The sequence below is a fragment of the Caretta caretta genome, chromosome 8, assembly GCF_965140235.1.
Source record: "Caretta caretta isolate rCarCar2 chromosome 8, rCarCar1.hap1, whole genome shotgun sequence".
Classification (NCBI taxonomy): domain Eukaryota; kingdom Metazoa; phylum Chordata; order Testudines; family Cheloniidae; genus Caretta; species Caretta caretta.
Genome location: NC_134213.1, coordinates 83893184 through 83912880, shown reverse-complemented (window position 1 = coordinate 83912880; position 19697 = coordinate 83893184). Strand labels below are relative to the sequence as shown.

The 19697-nt window shown below is 41.1% G+C and overlaps 1 protein-coding gene across 1 annotated transcript in view; it reads left to right on the top strand.

Moving 5' to 3' along the window:
• Positions 1–328: 328 nt before the first annotated feature.
• Positions 329–19697, top strand: part of GIPC2 (GIPC PDZ domain containing family member 2) — a 51114-nt gene continuing 31745 nt past the window's right edge. Inside the window, exons 1-2 of the mRNA XM_048862296.2 lie at positions 329–754; positions 12322–12507. Coding sequence (XP_048718253.1) covers positions 497–754; positions 12322–12507 — 444 coding nt within the window. The 5' untranslated portion in view covers positions 329–496. The remainder of the gene's footprint in view (positions 755–12321; positions 12508–19697) is intronic.

The following is a 19697-nucleotide window of genomic DNA, read 5'->3' as shown; positions in this document are numbered from 1 at the left end:
GTCCTCTCCTGCAACTGTTCTGTTGTAACTTACCCCTCAGTGAAGGGGATACAGCCAAGGAGGGGACAGGTATTTTGGCTCTGGCAATGAAGGATCACCATTGTCCTAAAGGTGGGGCAAATCACTGCGCTAGCCCTTGCTGCACCGACCCTTACAGCCCAGCCCTAACAACTTCATTCCCCCAACTGCAACGTCCTTTTAAAGCCGGGATTCCTTTCAACAGCTCCGGCTGCCCTTGGCAGGAGCAAGGCCCTGGCTGTGTAACCCGCACTCGGGGACGTGGTGCCGCACTGGGCCAGGCTGCTCCGGTCCCTGAGCAGGGGAGGGGCGCTGCCCGGGGCAGGGAGCAGCGCGCCTGCCATTGGCCGCCGGCTGCCATCACCTGGCGGCCGGGGATGGGCGTGTGCCAGCCGGCAGTCTCAGGGCGCGCCCGAGGCAGAGTCCAGCCCGGGGGGAGCCGCTGTGGGTGCGCGGGGAGGCCGCTGGGGTGCGCGCCATGCCTCTGCGGCTGCGGGGCAAGAAGAAGGGCAAGTCCAAGGAGACCTCCAAGCTGGTGGAGAGCGAGGAGGCGGCTGCGGCCCGCGGGGGAGGCGAGGCTGCGGCCGCGCCGCCCGCTCCTGCCCAGCCCGGGGCCCGGCTGCTCTTCCACACGCAGCTGGCGCACGGCAGCCCCACCGGCCGCGTGGGGGGCTTCGCCAGCGTGAGGGAGCTGTACGAGCAGATCGGCCAGGCGTACCGCATCCCCGCCGCCGAGGTGAGCGTAGGGCACAGCACCGGCCCGGGCTGGGGCGCGGGAAGCTGCCCTGGCAAGGCAGAGCCTGTTGGCGGCAGGCGGAAAGGTGCAGCTCCCCGGGGGAGGAGGGGGAGTTATGGGAGTTGGCTTTACAGAGGCTTGCTTTGCCCTGAGGTAAGGAGGCGCTTTCAGCGCCCCCGCTGCCGGGCACCGCCGCGTGCGCGGGGGAGAGGCCCAGGGCGGCAGGTTGTTCTAACCCCGGTTCCGGGGAGCCCTGGCGTTCACCACGGCGGTGCCGCTTGCAGCAGAAGTTTCTGTTGCTCTCCCACGGGAACAACAGGCGCGCTGCGGGACGCTCCGTGCGACACGGGAGTGCAAACGGCTTGACACATTATATTGTCAAAACGTGACACACACAAAGCAGCCTTTGCACAATGGAACCAGTGGCCACCTTGTTTTTAATGGGCTGTTGTCTCTTGTTTAAATATATTTGAATGAAAGGAACACCAGGGACTAGATATCCAGTCAGTTTAAACATGAGTTTAGAGTAGCTTCAGGTAATACAGGTGCCCCCCTCCCCCGAAAATTGTTTTGGTTTTACAGTCATTTTTCTCAAAAAGAAAAGGTGCATCCGATAAAGTGAGCTGTAGCTCACGAAAGCTTATGCGCAAATAAATTTGTTAGTCTCTAGGGTGCCACAAGTCCTCCTTTTCTTTTTGCGAATACAGACTAACACGGCTGCTACTCTGAAACCTGTCATTTTTCTATTTTTCAAAACGTTTTTCCTTCTCCTGTTGCTGTTTCAAAAGACTCACAGAAACAGAGGAGACAGTGGACTGAATACATGGTCAGTGCTGTCAAGTGCAAATACAATTTGTTCTCTAATCACTTTGGCTGTATCTGCATTGGGGGGAAATGTATCATCTTACAGACCTAACACATTTTAACTAGTATGGTGTTCAACACAATTTAACACTTATAAATTTAGGAAAACACATTTATTGGGCTCAGTTTTATTAACTTGCATAGTGGGGAAGAATAATTCCCTTCAGAGCAGGAATTACTGGGCTACATGATCATTGTGGTTCCTTCTGGCTTAAAAATCAATGGATGTAAGTGACTACAAGAAGCAAGACCATGAAAAATCAGACTCATGATTTTTAACCTTAGCATTCCTTTAACTTCAAAATTATGGGGTAGTGAGGGTAAATTAAGGAAGCAGTGTAGGATGCTCCCTTCCCAGACAAATAAAGAATTAATTAAAAAGGCCAACTATTAAGGCACATGAATAAAAGCCGTGGTAGGAAGGTCCACCCTTTCCTTAATAGAAACCCTCTTTGATCCCTTTTTGAGTCAAGTTTTAAAACTGATTTGTTTGGATTATGGTTTACTTGTGTTTGTAAATGCATTGTTTTCATTTTAGCATGACAGTGAGCCTATGCAACTGTTCCTTGATGTAGCTGTGGACACTTTACAGCTTTAAATGTCAAACTAAAACAAAGTGTAAATATTTTGAAATACTTAAGTTTGATTTTTACATTTAAAAGTTTGGGGTTTTTTGGGTTTTATAAAGTATGATTGTGTCTTGTCAGTATTGTCTGGTTCCTTTATTTCTGATATAGTGGAAGAAAGAATAGATTTTGATCTAGGAGACAGACCTAGCAGTGTTTCCCTGTACTAACATTGTAGTAAATTATCCCAAAGACAAAGAGTGGCCATATTGTTGAAAACATACTCTACCTAGTCATTCAGTTTCATTCAGTAATTAAGAACTAACTACATTTTTCATTTTCCCCATGCACCAGTCCTTGTCCTTTCCCATTTCTCTTTGATCCTCTGTCTCCCTTCCCCATTGATTCTCTATTCCCTTCAGTTTCAAGGTTCATAGAAATGCAGGCCTGGAAGGGAATGCTGGAGGTCATCTTGTCCATTTCCTTGCACTGAGGCAGGACTAAATATACCTAGTTAGACCTCTCCTGACAGGTGTTTGTTTAACTTGTTCTCCAATCCAGTGTAATCCAATGATGGGGATTCCACAGCCTCCCTTGGAAATCTATTCCAATATTTAACTATCCTTCTAGTTTGGTCTTTCTAACCTAAATCTCCCTTGCTGCAGATTATACCCATTATTCCTTGTCTTACCTGCAGTGGACATGGAGAACAATTGATAACCATCCTCTTTATAACAACTCTTAACATAAGACTGTTGTTAGGTCCCCCCACTTGGTCATCTTTTCTCAAGACTAACCATGCCCAGTGTTTTTTTTTAACTTTTCCTCATAGGTCAGGTTTTCAAAACCTTTTATCATTTTTGTTGCTCTTCTCTGCACTGTCTCCAATTTATCCACATCTTTGCCAAAGTATGGTGCCCAGAAATGGACACAGTAGTCCAGCTGAGGCCTCACCAGTGCCAACTACAGTGGAGCAATTTACCTTCTGTCTCTTACATACAGTACAACACTCCTGTAAATACACCCCAGAAAGATATTAACCTTTTTCACAGCTGCATCGTGTTGTTGGCTCATTTTCAGTTTGTGATTTACTAAAGCCCCACATCCTTTTCAGCAGTACTACTCCCTATCAAGTTTTTCCCCATGTTGTATCTGTGCCTTTGATTTTTTTTCCTTTCTAAGTGTAGTACAGTAGAACCTCAGAGTTATGAACACCAGAGTTATGAACTGACCAGTTCTATACAGCGGTGACCAAAATTGGACTCCAGTAGAGGCCTAGCCAGTGCTGAGTAGAAGTGGTACTATCACCTCCTGTGACTTGCATGCTATGCCTCTGTTAATACAACCCAAAATTGTATTTGCTTTTTTTGCAACAGCATTGCAATGTTGACTTGTGTTGAGGTTGTGATCCACCACAATTCCCAGATCCTTCTCAGCTGTGCTGCTGCCAAGCCAGTTATCCCCCATTCTGTATTTGTGCATCTGATTTTTCTTCCCTAAATGTAGCACCTTACATTTATCTTCGTGGAATTTCGTTTTGTTATCTATAGCCCAGTTCTCCAATTTAGCAAGATCCCTTTTAATTTTAGCTCTATCCTCTAAAGTGTTTGCAATTCCCTCCCCTCCACCCTCCAGCATTGTGTCTCTGCAAATTTAATCAGTATGCTTTCTATTCCTACATCCAGATCATTAATAAAGATGTTAAATAACACTGGACCCAGAACACATCCCTGTGAAACCCCACTTGAGACCTCCTTCCAGCCTGACATAATTCCATTAGTAGTTTGTTTGCGGTTGTTTAACCAATTATGTATCCACTTAATTGTAGTTCTACCGAGCCTGAATTTCTCCAGCTTACTTATGAGAATGTCATGTGGGACTGTGTCAAAAGTCTTGCTAAAGTCAAGTATATTATGTCCACTGCATTCCCCCATCCACCAAACCAGTTACCTTGTCAAAGAAGGAAATCAAGCTCGTTTGACATGATTTGTTCTTAGTAAATCCATGCTGGCTGCTAGTGATCACCCTTTCATCCTCCAACTCTTTGCAAATTGAATGTTTTAAGTATATACATTGCTCTAGTAGCTTCCTTGGTACCTAGGTCAGGCTGACTGGTCAATAGTTCCCTGGCTTCTCCTTTTACCTTTTTAAAAGATGGGCACTGTGTTAGCCCTTCTCCAGTCTTCTGGGACTAGTCCTGTCATCCATGAGTTTGCAAATATTATTGCCAGTGGCTCTGAGATTTCTTCAGCTAATTCCTTCATCACCCTTACATGAATAGCATCAGGCCCTGCTCCCTTGAATTCGTTCATATTAGTCAGAAGATCTCTGATGTGTTCTTTACTTATCCTGTTCTTCATTGCTTCCCCTTTATTGTTGATGATAACTTCGCTAGTCATCCAGTCACATGTTATTTTTTGTTTGAAGACTGAAGCAAAGTAACAGGTTTCAGAGTAACAGCCGTGTTAGTCTGTATTCGCAAAAAGAAAAGGAGTACTTGTGGCACCTTAGAGACTAACCAATTTATCTGAGCATAAGCTTTCGTGAGCTACAGCTCACTTCATCGGATGCATACTGTGGAAAGTATGCATACGATGAAGTGAGCTGTAGCTCACAAAAGCTTATGCTCAGATAAGTTGGTTAGTCTCTAAGGTGCCACAAGTACTCCTTTTCTTGAAGCATAGTAGGCACTGAGCAGCTCCACCTTCTTAGCATCTTGCTTACTTTCTCCATTGAGCAGCAGACCACGCCATCCCTGATCTTTTTTTGTTGTCTGACGTATTTGTAGAACCCTTCTTGTTGTTTCTTGCCAGTTGTAACTCATTCTTTGCCTTGGCTTTCCTGATTTTGTCCCTACACACTTATGCTATTCCTATGTATATTTCTTTGGTCACATGCCCCAATTCCTGTATGTATCCTTTTTAGTTTTTAGATAGCTAAAAAGCTCCTTGTGTCACCACATTGGTCTCCTGGGGCTCTTCTTATCTTTCCTCTGCATCAGAATAGCTTGATGTTGGACCTCTAGTATTACATCTTTTAGGAACTGCCAGCCCCCTTGAACTCCTTTTCTTCCTAATTGGTCTCTTCATGGGTCCATGCCTACTATTTTTCTGAGATGGTTGAAATCTGCCTTTTTGAAGTCCAGTGTTTTGCTGTTCTCAAATCTTTCTTAGGATCTTGAATTCTATCAGATTATGATCACTTCCTCCCAAGTTTCTGACCACCTTTGCATTTGCAACTAATTCATCCCTTTTGATCAAAACAAGATACAAAATGGACGACACCCTAGTTGGTTCCTCAACTTTCTGAATCAGAATGTCCCCTACACATGCTAGAAACTTGCAGGACATATTATGTATTAGTCTTCCAACAAATATGAGGGAAGTTTAAAATCTCCCATTAATACTAGCTCATGTTACCTGCTTGACGAATGTCATCTACTTCCTCTTCTTGATTTGGTGATCTATAGTAAACGCCCACCATAATATCACTACTATTCCTTTCCCTTTTTATCCTCACCCAGATACTCTCAGTAGGTCTTCCGCTCACTTCCTCTAGGACCTTAAAGCAAGTGTATACATTCTTGACATACAGCGCAATGCCTTCTCCTTTATTCCCATGCCTATCCTTCTGGAACAAGCCATATCCCTCACTGTTGGTCCTCCAATCATGGGAATTGTCCTACTGAGTCTCTGTAACACCAGTTAAGTCATAGTTTTCTTCATATATCATGACTTCCACTTCATCCTGCTTGTTCCCCATACTCCTTGCACAGGTATACAGGCATCAAAGATATTTTGCAGACTTCCCCTGTTGTTTTTCTTCTTGCGCCTTTACTGCAGTTATGGTTTCTAGTCCCTTTTCCAGAATTTAGCCCTTTTCCCTTGTCTTCATTATTCAAGCCTAGATGCTCATGGGCCGGATTTTTGTCACCCCCCCCCCCCAAGACCTTGTTTAAAACTCTCCTTATCAGATTAGACAGACAATGTCCACAGTTGCTCTTATGGTATTCAATAGGTGGAGTCCATCCCAGCACAGTAATTCTCTTTCTTGGGAAACAATAATTGATAAATGATAGGTTATTGTACTGTAAACAATGAGTCAGTCCCTTATCTTGCTAAGTAACCAAAGTTTGCAGGTCTTAGCAAAAGTTGTGGTTAAACTCTGAAACACAGCTGTATAAAAATATATTGAGTTATATCCGCTTGTGCTAGTGACAAAAATAAGGGCTTGTCCATATAAGAAATTTGCACGAATTTAATGTAAATTGGTTTAAAACAGTCTTGGGCAAACTGCTCTAAAACTCTGTGTAGAATCTCTTATTTCAGTTTGAAAGTTGCTTATTTCAGTTTAGCTTAAGTTGATAAGGGATTCACCCATGTATTTGTCCAGTTGCTTCAAGGAGATGTTCCTGACCAATTAATAGGATTTCAGGCCATGTTTAACATAAGAAAGTTTTGTACATCCTTTGTGATGGGTGGGCGGAAATACAGTTAGAATCTAAATAATTGTTTCATGAACATGATTAAATGCTAATGACGTTGTTTTTATTTCTTCTGCTTTGAATTTTTGGAAAATTGTTTACTTTCCTGCAGGGCTTTGAAAGTAGTTTTCAGAACTTGAAATTGCCATTTACATGCATATGATTGACTAATGCTGTATTAACTTAAAACAGTGGTAATGAAGCCTTTAACTTCTGCATTGGCAGTCCTCCAAGATGTAACAAATATAAGTATACCTTTAACTTGTAAATGCTGTAATAGTATAATATGTCGTGTAGATGTATCTTTAATATGTTACTTTGTCTATTTAGTTGTCCTGAATAGAAGCATTTGTTCACTAAGAAAGGAGAGAGCATACAGGGTGATTCAGTTTTTATTTTTTGACTGGCTGATGCGCTTTCAGGCTAGTATAGAACTGACTCATTTGGAGAAAGTTCTGCAGTCTTGTAGGCTGCAGTGAGAATGCCACCCAGATGAAGGCTAAATAAAGAAACTCTGGATCATGTTTCTAAATATCACATTTCTGCTCTGTTGCCAATTTTATCTGTTCAGAGGTGTGAAACAAATTACTAGATGAGTGTTCATGTTTGACAAGGTCAAAGCAAGGGCACTATATTTTTCTTAGAAGCAAAAAATTGATGAAATAACATTTGTTCTGTTTCATAATGGAAGAGCATTAAATCACAATTAAACTGATTGAGTTATGATCTAACTCGTGATACAAAGCTTGGAACTTACCATAAATCATTGTAAAGGCATTTTGAATTCGGCTCCCTCAGGAAATAGCATATTTGATGCTGATGGCTTAAAAAGAATGACTGTGTGAAAGTAAAATGTTGGTGATGATGGTGGAGTGATAATTAACCAAAGAACATTTTAGTTACCTAATAGAATAAAACGGAAGTGGTTGGATGAATCTGTAACACTCAGTGGTCAGCTGATGTGTGATTTTCTGACTGGCTGCTAAAATAAGACATTAGAATGTAATGGTTGTTTGGACTATGTGAAATGAGTTGGTGGCTTTAAACCAGTTCCTTATGATATAAAAGTTTCTAGAGCTGTGGAGAGGTGCTTAGGTTATAAATAAAAAAATCAATGAATGATGTGCATAGGATAGAATAGACTGCAGTTTGTTTATTCTAAACTGTGAGGATTCTGCAGCACTTATGGGGTAAAAGCAGCCACTCCTCCCCCCTTTTTTTGCAAGCAGATCAGACTCTAGTACACAAAGACAACATGTCTGCTGGGTAGGATCGTGCCATTTTTATAAAGGCAGTTTTCTGAGTAAAACAGCATGTTAAGATCCAGTTCATTTTTGTTCAAACTAAGGGCTGGTCTGCACTCAGAACTTATATTAGCATAGACACATCTCTCAGGAGTATGAAAAATCCACACCTCTGAGAGAGACAGCTAACTCCCTGTCTAGAAAGTGTTAGGTTGATGGAAGAATTCTTCTGTCAACCTAGCTAGCACCTCTTGGGGAGGTGGATTACCTACACTGATGGGAGCCCCCTCAATCTACACTGAAGACACCACAGCAGCACAAATGCAGCGCTACAACCTTGCTGCTGTGTGTAGACATACCCCCAGACAAGCAGTGCACTAAGCTTTCTGGGTGCTTTCTTAATTTATAAATACATTAAAAATGCCTTCCTATGGGTGTGTTTTCGAGAATGCTTTCAAGGCTATTCTTGCTACCACTGTCAGCAAGGCAATTCTAAGACCGTCTTTTGTTTCTCCCACTCTTATAATGCCTGTTCAGTGGTTAACAAGCCTTATCTCTACCTCCTAAACTGATTTAAAATTAGGAAATACATTCTTAAGATGTTTCAGAGGAACAGCCGTGTTAGTCTGTATTCGCAAAAAGAAAAGGAGTACTTGTGGCACCTTAGAGACTAACCAATTTATTTGAGCGTGAGCTGTAGCTCACGAAAGCTCATGCTCAAATAAATTGGTTAGTCTCTAAGGTGCCACAAGTACTCCTATTCTTAAGATGTGAAGACAGAGGACTCATACCAGATGTTGCACAGGCTTTTTTAAAGTCTGGGACTCTCAGTAATTAAATTCTTTCTGCAGCCGGGCGGTATGTACCTTCCATTTTTTATGAGTTGATCTGAACTCATGCACAACCTCAGTGCTGAGTAACAGGTTAGGCACCTGCTTCTGTTCTTACAATTTAATTTGTCTGATTTCACTGGAGTTATTTCTGATTTACACTGGTATAAGTGAAATCAAAACCAGGCCAACCCAAAGGGCTGCTATCAGAATTTTTCCAGGCACTTCAAAGTTGATGGGAGTGTAATAAGGGTGCTGAGTCAGGAGCTGAGTCAGTACCCTACTGTTACTCAAATTCCCCACCACTATAGATTAATTGGGACTTAATTAGAGGATCAATTAACAAGTGGTGCTACAATTGAAGGGCTAATTAGAGGGGGAGGCAACCCCAGCAGCAGAGAGCAAATAAATGGAGAGGAAGGAAGCCCTGGAGGAGAAGGGAGCTGAGAGACTGAAGGAAGGCAGAACTGGCTGCTGCTAGCATTGCTCCCTTCCTCCAGAGGGGGTAGCCTGCTGGAACAGTATAAGGACACATGGTGGGGATGAAGGAGAACTAGAGTGGGTGTGGTCTACACTTAAGGTGAAAGAGGACTCTAGGGGACCACCCTGGGACAGGGAGATCAAAGGTTTTTCTTGAACAGGCTGTCAGTTAAAGAGTTACACTGGCAGTTAGCATTTAAAAAAAAATTAAATGTCCAAAGGGTTTAGCAGTTTCTTTGAACCACATCCTCTCAGGCAAAGGCTGCTGTTCGCTGTAAACTGTGGCATATTTCAATGACAGGTTTCAGAGTAACAGCCGTGTTAGTCTGTATTTGCAAAAAGAAAAGGAGTACTTGTGGCACCTTAGAGACTAACCAATTTATTTGAGCATAAGCTTTTGTGAGCTACATCCGATGAAGTGAGCTGTAGCTCACAAAAGCTTGTGCTCAAATAAATTGGTTAGTCGCTAAGGTGCCACAAGTACTCCTTTTCTTTTTGCATGTTTCAATGACTGACTCTATTTAATCAATGCATGCTATGAATAAATGTGCATTCTTCTTTCCATGAAGAAACTTAGCTACATTATGTATACTATTTTGCAGGCTGCTTGTTGTTAACAGTCTACTGTTATGGATGTTTTGAAAATGTCTTGATGTTGTAATAGTACAAAATGAAACCTAATTCAAGGCCCTTAATGTTGCTTCTCACAGCAAAAAGATTGTCCCAGAAATGTTTAATTCAACAAGTATCTCTTTTTGTTTGAGAAGAAAGCTAAAGTTCAGCTTCTCTGCTGGACAAGTTTCTGGAGAAACAACAACCCTCACACCACCCCAAAAAACCCTACCATAATTCTGACAAAAGACTTGTTTACGATTTAATGTAATGGTATTGCAGAAAAATCTTTCCTAGTTAGTTAGTGCTGTTCAGTTCATTCTCCCACTGAGGTGTGCAACGTCTGTTTGCCTCAGTGAGAGTGGGTCTGCAAATTCCCGCATGCTTATATCACTATGCAAACAAAAATATGTATTAATATCAGCAATTAGCAAAAGACAATGAATTATGATTTTCTATCCACTTTTCTACTTTGAAGTATGCTATTGGAAGCTGATATTCAGATTGCGCTAGGGAATGAGAGGTAATGATTTTAAGCCAGTGGTTCCCTCTAGAGTTACCCTGATTGGACATGGAGTTTCTTCTGTCTACAGTTTCATTGGGGAGCACCATAAATACTCCCACCATTCGCACTACCCCCACAGACCACCGTGATATACAAAAAGACCTGTGGGAGGTGAAGTGGACAGGGAGGTATTGAGAGTTCTGCTGGCAAAAGCTGTATTCTGAAATTGTCTGAGTGGGGCATACCACATTTTTTGAAATTTTGTGCTGTAGTTATGTAGAAGGATGCTAAATATAAAAAATAGGGCGTGTAGGGAATTCACCAACACAGCATCCACAATGTCCTGAACAGAAAACTTCTTCTAGGAAGTGAACAGTTTGGGAATCTTACTGCTGCGGCCTGCAATTTGGACTCTTTTCTCTCCTGGTTGGTATAAGCTTTGACACGGGAGCTGGGTTGATTATTGGTGGAAACAGAGTGCGAAATGAGCAAGACACATGCTCAGGAAACCACTTCAAGGTGCTGATGATCTCCCCAGATTCATTCACCTCGGTCGTGCCTCTGGGCCACATGGAGGTTAGCTTCTTAACAGAGATTAGGGAGAGGAAAGGTAGGTTGTGATGTTTTACCTGCCGGGGATCAGCTGTCCAACTCCCCTGGTTATCTGCAACACAAGCACTCCTCTCTAGGTCTTGCAGGCCCTGCTGCCTCTCGGCAGGTTAGAGATGTATTATAACTCCAACCATTGAGCCATCCACGCATCAACCTGGAACATCCAGCCCATGATCCATTAGATACCTGCAGTATTCACAGATTTGCTGCTTTCAAAGAAACAGCCCAGCCCAGTTTACTAGTCAGACCTTTAAGTCACCTCTCTGCTCAACACACAGCACTTAGATATGTTTACACTGAAATCAAGCATAAGTTTATGTAACAGAGTGTAGAGATTCAAGTAATAGCAAGTTAGAAGTATTGCAAACACATGGTTATATATAAAATAAAATCATAACACACATTCAAGAACCTAGTCTTAATTAATTAGATACTCTTATGTCTTGTAGAGTATGGCTCAACCAAAGTCCTCATAGTATTTTACAGTGAGGCTTTGCTGTGATTCCCCCTTTCATGAAACAGGCATGCTGTCAGCTCATCTCCTAGGTGAAGGACCCAATGTGTTCTTTTGCCTCCCAAGATATACAAGTCCTATCCTTTGTCTTCATTCATAAACAGGATACCCCTCTGCTGCTTTGTTTCTTCCTTTAGATTTTCTGTTGTAGATTTTGCAACCTTTCAACTGGCACCTTGTTTAGTATGCAAATAGGCCTCCATTGTGAGGCAGATAATACACAAATGGATAGATAGGGCGATAAGTGTCTGTTACCTGCTCCCTGAAAGGGACCTGTCTGAGACATGTCATCTCCTGGTGACCTGCCTTAACTCCAAGACCTTAAGAAAGTAATTTTCAGTATAGATACATAACTTAAATATTCTCTGTACATTAATTTTTCAATGATTATGATGAAAAGTGAGCTACTGTGTCTTTGTAGAGACCTTACATGTCACTCTTTGATGAACTATTATGCGCATATCTGTCCCAGGAAATCCCTATAAGACCCTGTGCAACCCCCGTGCCCTCTACCAGTTGGTACCAACTCGTGTCTCGGTCGCACAGCTATGAGCTAAGGAACTGGATAACATGTACCCTCTCCCCTGCACCCTGATATCTCTTCTCTGCAGAATTTGGGCTATTTAGTACTCTTCTTGTCATATGAGTGGATGGGAATAAGTACTGACGGTTGGACAGAAAATGGGGGTCATCACTTATGACCACAAAGGATTTTTTGCTCCAAACTCATGGGTAATTCAAATTCAGGGAAACAGAATTCTTTCCACTATTTATTTTCCTATCATAATGGAGCTTGCCATGACTGATGAAATATTTTAAAACTCAAATGTAATTGATTTGTTTTGCCTTCTGTGTAGATCATATTTTGCACTTTGAATACGCACAAAATTGATATGGACAACCTCTTAGGAGGGCAGATTGGTCTTGAAGATTTCATATTTGCCCACATAAAGGGATCAAAAAAAGAAGTGGATGTTCTTAAATCTGAGGATTCTCTCGGGCTTACCATTACAGACAATGGAACGGGCTATGCCTTCATAAAGGTAAATTTTAACAGAATCTTTTATATCTAATGCTCTAAGTTTTATTGTTTTTAGTAATGCTCTAGAACTGGAGCCCTTTTACGGCTGAACATTCATCACAATTAAAGAAAAGCAGCAGTCAATCCTGTGTTGAGAGAGCCCTTAGTTTTTTGGATATTGCTCTATTTCTAACCTTTTCATTACTTTCTTAAGTTCTTGAGAAGGTGATGACAGGGCAACTGCTCACTCGTGACAATGAAGTTATCCTAAATTTCTGTCACTCTTAAAGCCTGTTCATTGCACATATAGTGCCCTTCCACTGAATGAAAATAGGCTTCATTGCACTGTCCCTCTTTATTCTGTCTCTGCATTTATTTTACATGCATTAGCAAAGTTAATTGGAGTGCAGCTGGGAAGGGTGAAGAGTGGAAGATTGTCTAGAGAGAGATTTTTTTGATCAGCTATTTTGATCACTTGTTGTTCGGTTCAGAGCCAATGAATTTTGTAAAACGCCCTGAATTAGGGAATATGAACACTGAATTCTCAACAAAACTTTGAATTTCCTAGTACTGTATCAACACTTCGATGCTTAAAAGTCCTAACACCTCCAGTTCCCTTTTTTTGGATGTGCATTGATTAATTTTTTTTTTCTAAAAATGTCTTGAGGATGTTTTAAAGTTCCTCTCTTAAAGCACTCCTGTGAATGATTCTCCCGTCTCTGCTTAGCTGGTAGCATGTGGAGAGAGAAGTGCCAATCACAGGGATTACTGCAGGCTGGAGGCAGATTGGGAAAAAAATAAGTGATAGTATTTTCCCATGCTCCATCAACTCTCTAAATCCTAAAAAGAAAAGGAGTACTTGTGGCACCTTAGAGACTAACCAATTTATTTGAGCATGAGCTTTCGTGAGCTACAGCTCACTTCATCAGATGTTTACCGTGGAAACTGCAGCAGACTTTATATACACACAGAGAATATGAAACAATACCTCCTCCCACCCCACTGTCCTGCTGGTAATAGCTTATCTAAAATGATCAACAGGTGGGCCATTTCCAGCACAAATCCAGGTTTTCTCACCCTCCACCCCCCCACACAAATTCACTCTCCTGCTGGTGCTAGCCCATCCAAAGTGACAACTCTTTACATAATCAAGTCGGGCTATTTCCTGCATAGATCAAGGTTTTCTCACATCCCCCCCACCCCCATACACACACAAACTCACTCTCCTGCTGGTAATAGCTCATCTAAACTGACCACTCTCCAAGTTTAAATCCAAGTTAAACCAGAACATCTGGGGGGGGGGTAGGAAAAAACAAGAGGAAACAGGCTACCTTGCATAATGACTTAGCCACTCCCAGTCTCTATTTAAGCCTAAATTAATAGTATCCAATTTGCAAATGAATTCCAATTCAGCAGTTTCTCGCTGGAGTCTGGATTTGAAGGTTTTTTGTTTTAAGATAGCGACCTTCATGTCTGTGATTGCGTGACCAGAGAGATTGAAGTGTTCTCCGACTGGTTTATGAATGTTATAATTCTTGACGTCTGATTTGTGTCCATTTATTCTTTTACGTAGAGACTGTCCAGTTTGACCAATGTAAATGGCAGAGGGGCATTGCTGGCACATGATGGCATATATCACATTGGTGGATGTGCAGGTGAACGAGCCTCTGATAGTGTGGCTGATGTTATTAGGCCTAATAACATCAGCCACACTATCAGAGGCTCGTTCACCTGCACATCCACCAATGTGATATATGCCATCATGTGCCAGCAATGCCCCTCTGCCATGTACATTGGTCAAACTGGACAGTCTCTACGTAAAAGAATAAATGGACACAAATCAGACGTCAAGAATTATAACATTCATAAACCAGTCGGAGAACACTTCAATCTCTCTGGTCACGCAATCACAGACATGAAGGTCGCTATCTTAAAACAAAAAAACTTCAAATCCAGACTCCAGCGAGAAACTGCTGAATTGGAATTCATTTGCAAATTGGATACTATTAATTTAGGCTTAAATAGAGACTGGGAGTGGCTAAGTCATTATGCAAGGTAGCCTGTTTCCTCTTGTTTTTTCCTACCCCCCCCCCCCAGATGTTCTGGTTTAACTTGGATTTAAACTTGGAGAGTGGTCAGTTTAGATGAGCTATTACCAGCAGGAGAGTGAGTTTGTGTGTGTATGGGGGTGGGGGGGATGTGAGAAAACCTTGATCTATGCAGGAAATAGCCCGACTTGATTATGTAAAGAGTTGTCACTTTGGATGGGCTAGCACCAGCAGGAGAGTGAATTTGTGTGGGGGGGTGGAGGGTGAGAAAACCTGGATTTGTGCTGGAAATGGCCCACCTGTTGATCATTTTAGATAAGCTATTACCAGCAGGACAGTGGGGTGGGAGGAGGTATTGTTTCATATTCTCTGTGTGTATATAAAGTCTGCTGCAGTTTCCACGGTAAACATCTGATGAAGTGAGCTGTAGCTCACGAAAGCTCATGCTCAAATAAATTGGTTAGTCTCTAAGGTGCCACAAGTACTCCTTTTCTTTTTGCGAATACAGACTAACACGGCTGTTCCTCTGAAACCTCTCTAAATCCTGCTTGCTCATGTCATAAAAATGAGCTGCCATTCACAGTAGATTGTGTAGATCTTCATAATACACCAACACCTTGTCTACACGCAAAAGCTGTACCACTTTAACTGTACCAGTATAGTTAAAGCAGCACAACCCCCTTAGTTGAGTGCAGTTATGCTGGAATGAATGTGCTTATATCAGGGTGCATCTATACTTCAAACACTGCATCGGTGCAGCTGCACTGCTGTAGTGCTTTAATGAAGATGCTCTACACTGACAGGAGAGAGCTGTCCTGTTGGTGTAGTTAATTCACATCCCTCAGAAGTGGTAGCTATGTCAGTGGGAGAAGCTCTTCTTTCGGCATAGCACTATCTACATGGGGAGGGGCGGGGTGGTGGTGTTAAATTGGTATAAATGTGTTGCTCAGCGGTGCGGATTTTTCACACCCCTGAGTGATGTAGTTATATTGATATAGGTCTGGAATATAGACCAGTCCTCAGTATAGCTTATTTCTGCATGCTAGGGATTGTACAGGTATAAGTATATCAGTAAAAATCACATCCCTGACTGATATAGTTATACTGGAACAAAAACTGTATGTAGACCACACCTTACACCTCAGCTTTCTCTTGTTCCTTGAAAAGCATCAAAATGGCTAACAATCCTGACATTTAAAATGTCAAAAGCTGATTACACTTCAGAGTTTAACACTCTATTGAGCTGAATGGAAGCAATTTTCACTGGACAGAGCTATTGTTTCAGGCTGTCTGCAGTCTCAGGCAGACACTACTGTATCATTTTCCTTCATCTCACATTTGGAAGGTTTCCTTTGCAGCCTTGACAGCTAGATACTTATATAAACAAAATCACAGTTTATATTCTGGAACTAAAGATAGCAGTCACCATAGAAAAGTGCAGTCTCACCAAACTGTTGTATACTGGCCTACTCTGGGACCTGGTTTTAGGTGGAGAGGATCCTCTGGTACTGGAAGAATATGAGCAGTGCTTGCAACACTATAAGCCCAAGGAAACTCTGTCCTGGGTTCAATACACTTCTGAAAAGTTATTTTTAGGGCTGTTAAGCGAATAAAAAAATGAATCATGATTAATCTCACTATTAATAATAGAATACCATTTATTTAAATATTTTTGATATTTTCTATATTTTCAAATATATTGATTTCAGTTACAACACAATACAAAGTGTACAGTGCTCACTTTATATTTATTTTTGATTACAAGTATTTGCACTGTAAAAAAACAAAAGAAATAGTATTTTTCAATTCACCTAATACAAGCGCTGTAGTACAATCTCTTTATCATGAAAGTTGAACTTATAAATGTAGAATTATGAACATAAGAACAGCCATACTAGGTCAGAACAAAGGTCCATCTAGCCCAGTATCCTGTCTTCCAACAGTGACCAATGCCAGGTGCCCCAGAGGGAATGAACAGAACAGGTAATCATCAAGTGATCCATTCTCTGTCTTCTGTTCCCAACTTTTGCCAAACAGAGGCTAGGGACACCATCCCTGTCCATCCTGGCTAATAGTCATTGATGGACCTATCCTCCATGAATTTATCTAGTTCTTTTTTAAACCCTGTTATAGTCTTGGCCTTCACAACAGCCTCTGGCAAAGAGTTCCACAGGTTGACTATGCGTTGTGTGAAGAAATACTTCCTTTAGTTTGTTTTCAATCTGCTGCCTATTAATTTAATTTGTTGACCTCCAGTTCTTGTGTTATGAGAAGGAGTAAATAACACTTCCATATTTACTTTCTCCACACCAGTCATGATTTTATAGACATCTATCATATCCCCCCTTAGTCGTCTCTTTTCTAAGCTGAAAAGGCCCAGTTTTATTAATCTGTCCTCATATGGAAGCTATTCCATACCCCTAATAATTTTTGTAAAATTTCAGAGTCTGCAAGTCCACTCAGTCCTATTTCTTGTTCAGCCAATTGCTCAGACAAACAAGTTTGTTTACATTTGCAGGAGATAATGCTTACCCGTTTCTTGTTTACAATGTCATCTGAAAGTGAGAACATGCATTCTCATGGCACTGTTGTAGCCAGTGTCACAAGATATTTACGAGCCAGAGGCGCTAAAGATTCGTATATCTCTTCATGATTCAACCACCATTCCAGAGGACCTGTGTCCATGCTGATGATGGGTTCTGCTCTATAACCATCCAAAGCAGTGTGGACCGATGCATGTTCTTTTTCATTATCTGAGTCGGATGCCATCAGTAAAAGGTTGATTTTCTTTTTTGGTGGTTCGGGTTCTGTAGTTTCCACATTGGAGTGTTGGTCCTTACTTCTGAAAGCATGCTCCACACCTTATCCATCTCAGATTTTGGAAGGCACTTCAGATTCTTAAACCTTGGGCTGTATCTATCTTTAGAAATCTCGCATTGGTACCTTCTTTGCGTTTTGTGAAGTCTGCAGTGAAAGTGTTCTTAAAATGAATAACGTGCTGGGTCATCATCCGAGACTTCTATAACTTGAAATATATGGCAGAATGTGGATAAAATAGATCAGGGGACATACAATTCTCCCTCAAGGAGTTCAGTCACAAATTTAATTAACACATTTTTTTTAACAAGCATCATCAGCATGGAAGCATGTCCTCTGGAATGGTGGCCGAAGCATGAAGGGGCATACAAATGTTTAGCACATCTGTCACGTAAATACCTTGCAATGCCAACTACAAAAGTGCCATGCAAATGCCTGTTCTCATTTTCTGGTGACATTGTAAATAAGAAGAGGGCAGCATTATCTTCTGAAAATGTAAACAAGCTTGTTTGTCTTAATGATTGGCTGACCAAGAAGTAGGACTGAGTGTACTTGTAGACTCTGAAGTTTTACGTTGTTTTGTTTTTGAGTGCAAAAAGAAAAGGAGTACTTGTGGCACCTTAGAGACTAACCAATTTATTTGAGCATAAGAGCTGTAGCTCACGAAAGCTTATTCTCAAATAAATTGGTTAGTCTCTAAGGTGCCACAAGTACTCCTTTTCTTTTTGCGAATACAGACTAACACGGCTGTTACTCTGAAACCTGTCATTTTTGAGTGCAGTTATATAACAAAAACAAATCTACATGTGTAAGTTACACTTTCATAACAAAGAGATTGCACTACAGTACTTTTATGAGGTGAATTGAAAAATACTATTTTTTGTCATTTTACAGTGCAAATATTTGTAATAAAAATAATATACACTTTGATTTCAGTTGCAACACTGAATACAGTATATATGAAAATGTAGAAGAACATCCAAAATATTTAATAAATTTCAATTGGTATTCTATTGTCTAACAGCGCAATTAAAACTGCGATTAATCGTGATTAATTTTTTTGAGTTAATTGTGTGAGTTAACTGCGATTAACCGACAGCCCTAGTTATTTTTATTTATTAAGAGTGGTTGGCATGATAAGACAGGGACAGAGAGCCCAACGGGAAGAGAAAAGTAATCTGAAAGCCACTTAGATTAGGGATAAATTTAGTGGTAGAAATAAAGGAAGCTTTTTCTAAAATAGCATGCTCAGCATCTGGCCTGTACATTCAAATACATTCGCTGTCTGGAACTGTCACACTGGAGGAACTGGGACATAAACAGAATTAATAGATTCATAAATATTAAGACTGGAGTTGTCAGACTGACTCCCGATCACCCACTGGGACCTCATGCTTAAATTTAACATCACCTTCAAAACCCCACTCCAGCCCAGAAAACTAATCTCATTTTGTACAGTATCGCCCTTTGTTCTTTCATAGGTCCTTCTGTCACTCTTATCATCGTCTTACCTTGTTACTCCATGCGTATGGAAGGCCCTCTCAATCTCCTATGCACCCATCCCCAATTCTCCTTATTTAAATCTTTTCTAAACATCCTCTTCCACTGTGAAGCCCACAAGCATAAGCAAAATAAATAATAAAAACATTTAACTCATTTGAAAATAGTAATAAAACTATTTTGGGCCTCAGCTGTATCTCATCTTTCTTTTAGACTGTCTCTGTCCTTGGAGTTTTTGACAAATATTTTCCACTGTTGCTAGCACCTCTTCAGCTCTACCTGTGGCAACAACAGTGGGGCGCCTAGTGTAGATAAAACTTCTGTGGCTGCCAGTGTTTTTAATACCATGTCATCTAATCAGTACAATAATAACAATCCCTGTTGTATTAGGTAATCTGTTGATAGTTATAATCACTTCCTGCTTGTAACTACTTACTGTTCTGTGTTTAAAAGGGTAAGTTTTTAAAGCAGTTGACAGCATGGTCAGATTTTATGGACGAAGTTGAAAACAGTGGTGCTTTTGTTTTAAGATCTAATGTTCTGCTTTATAATAAAAGCATTCATTTAAATTCAGTATTATCATGTCACTTTTGCAAAGCTGTATTCAACAGTCTGTCACCAATTCTATTATAAAATCCTATTTTTAGGGATTTATAGCTAAATGGGAAGATATATTTTGGAGTGAAACTAATCATCCATGAGTTATTATTTGGGGAAAAGGACATTTTTGTAGATGCTTAAGAGCACATCATTATAGTATGATGTACGAAGTTATAGGTGTGCAAATCTGATTATTTAAAACTGGAACAGTGTAATTAATTCTCTGTGCACTGCATTGAAAATGCAC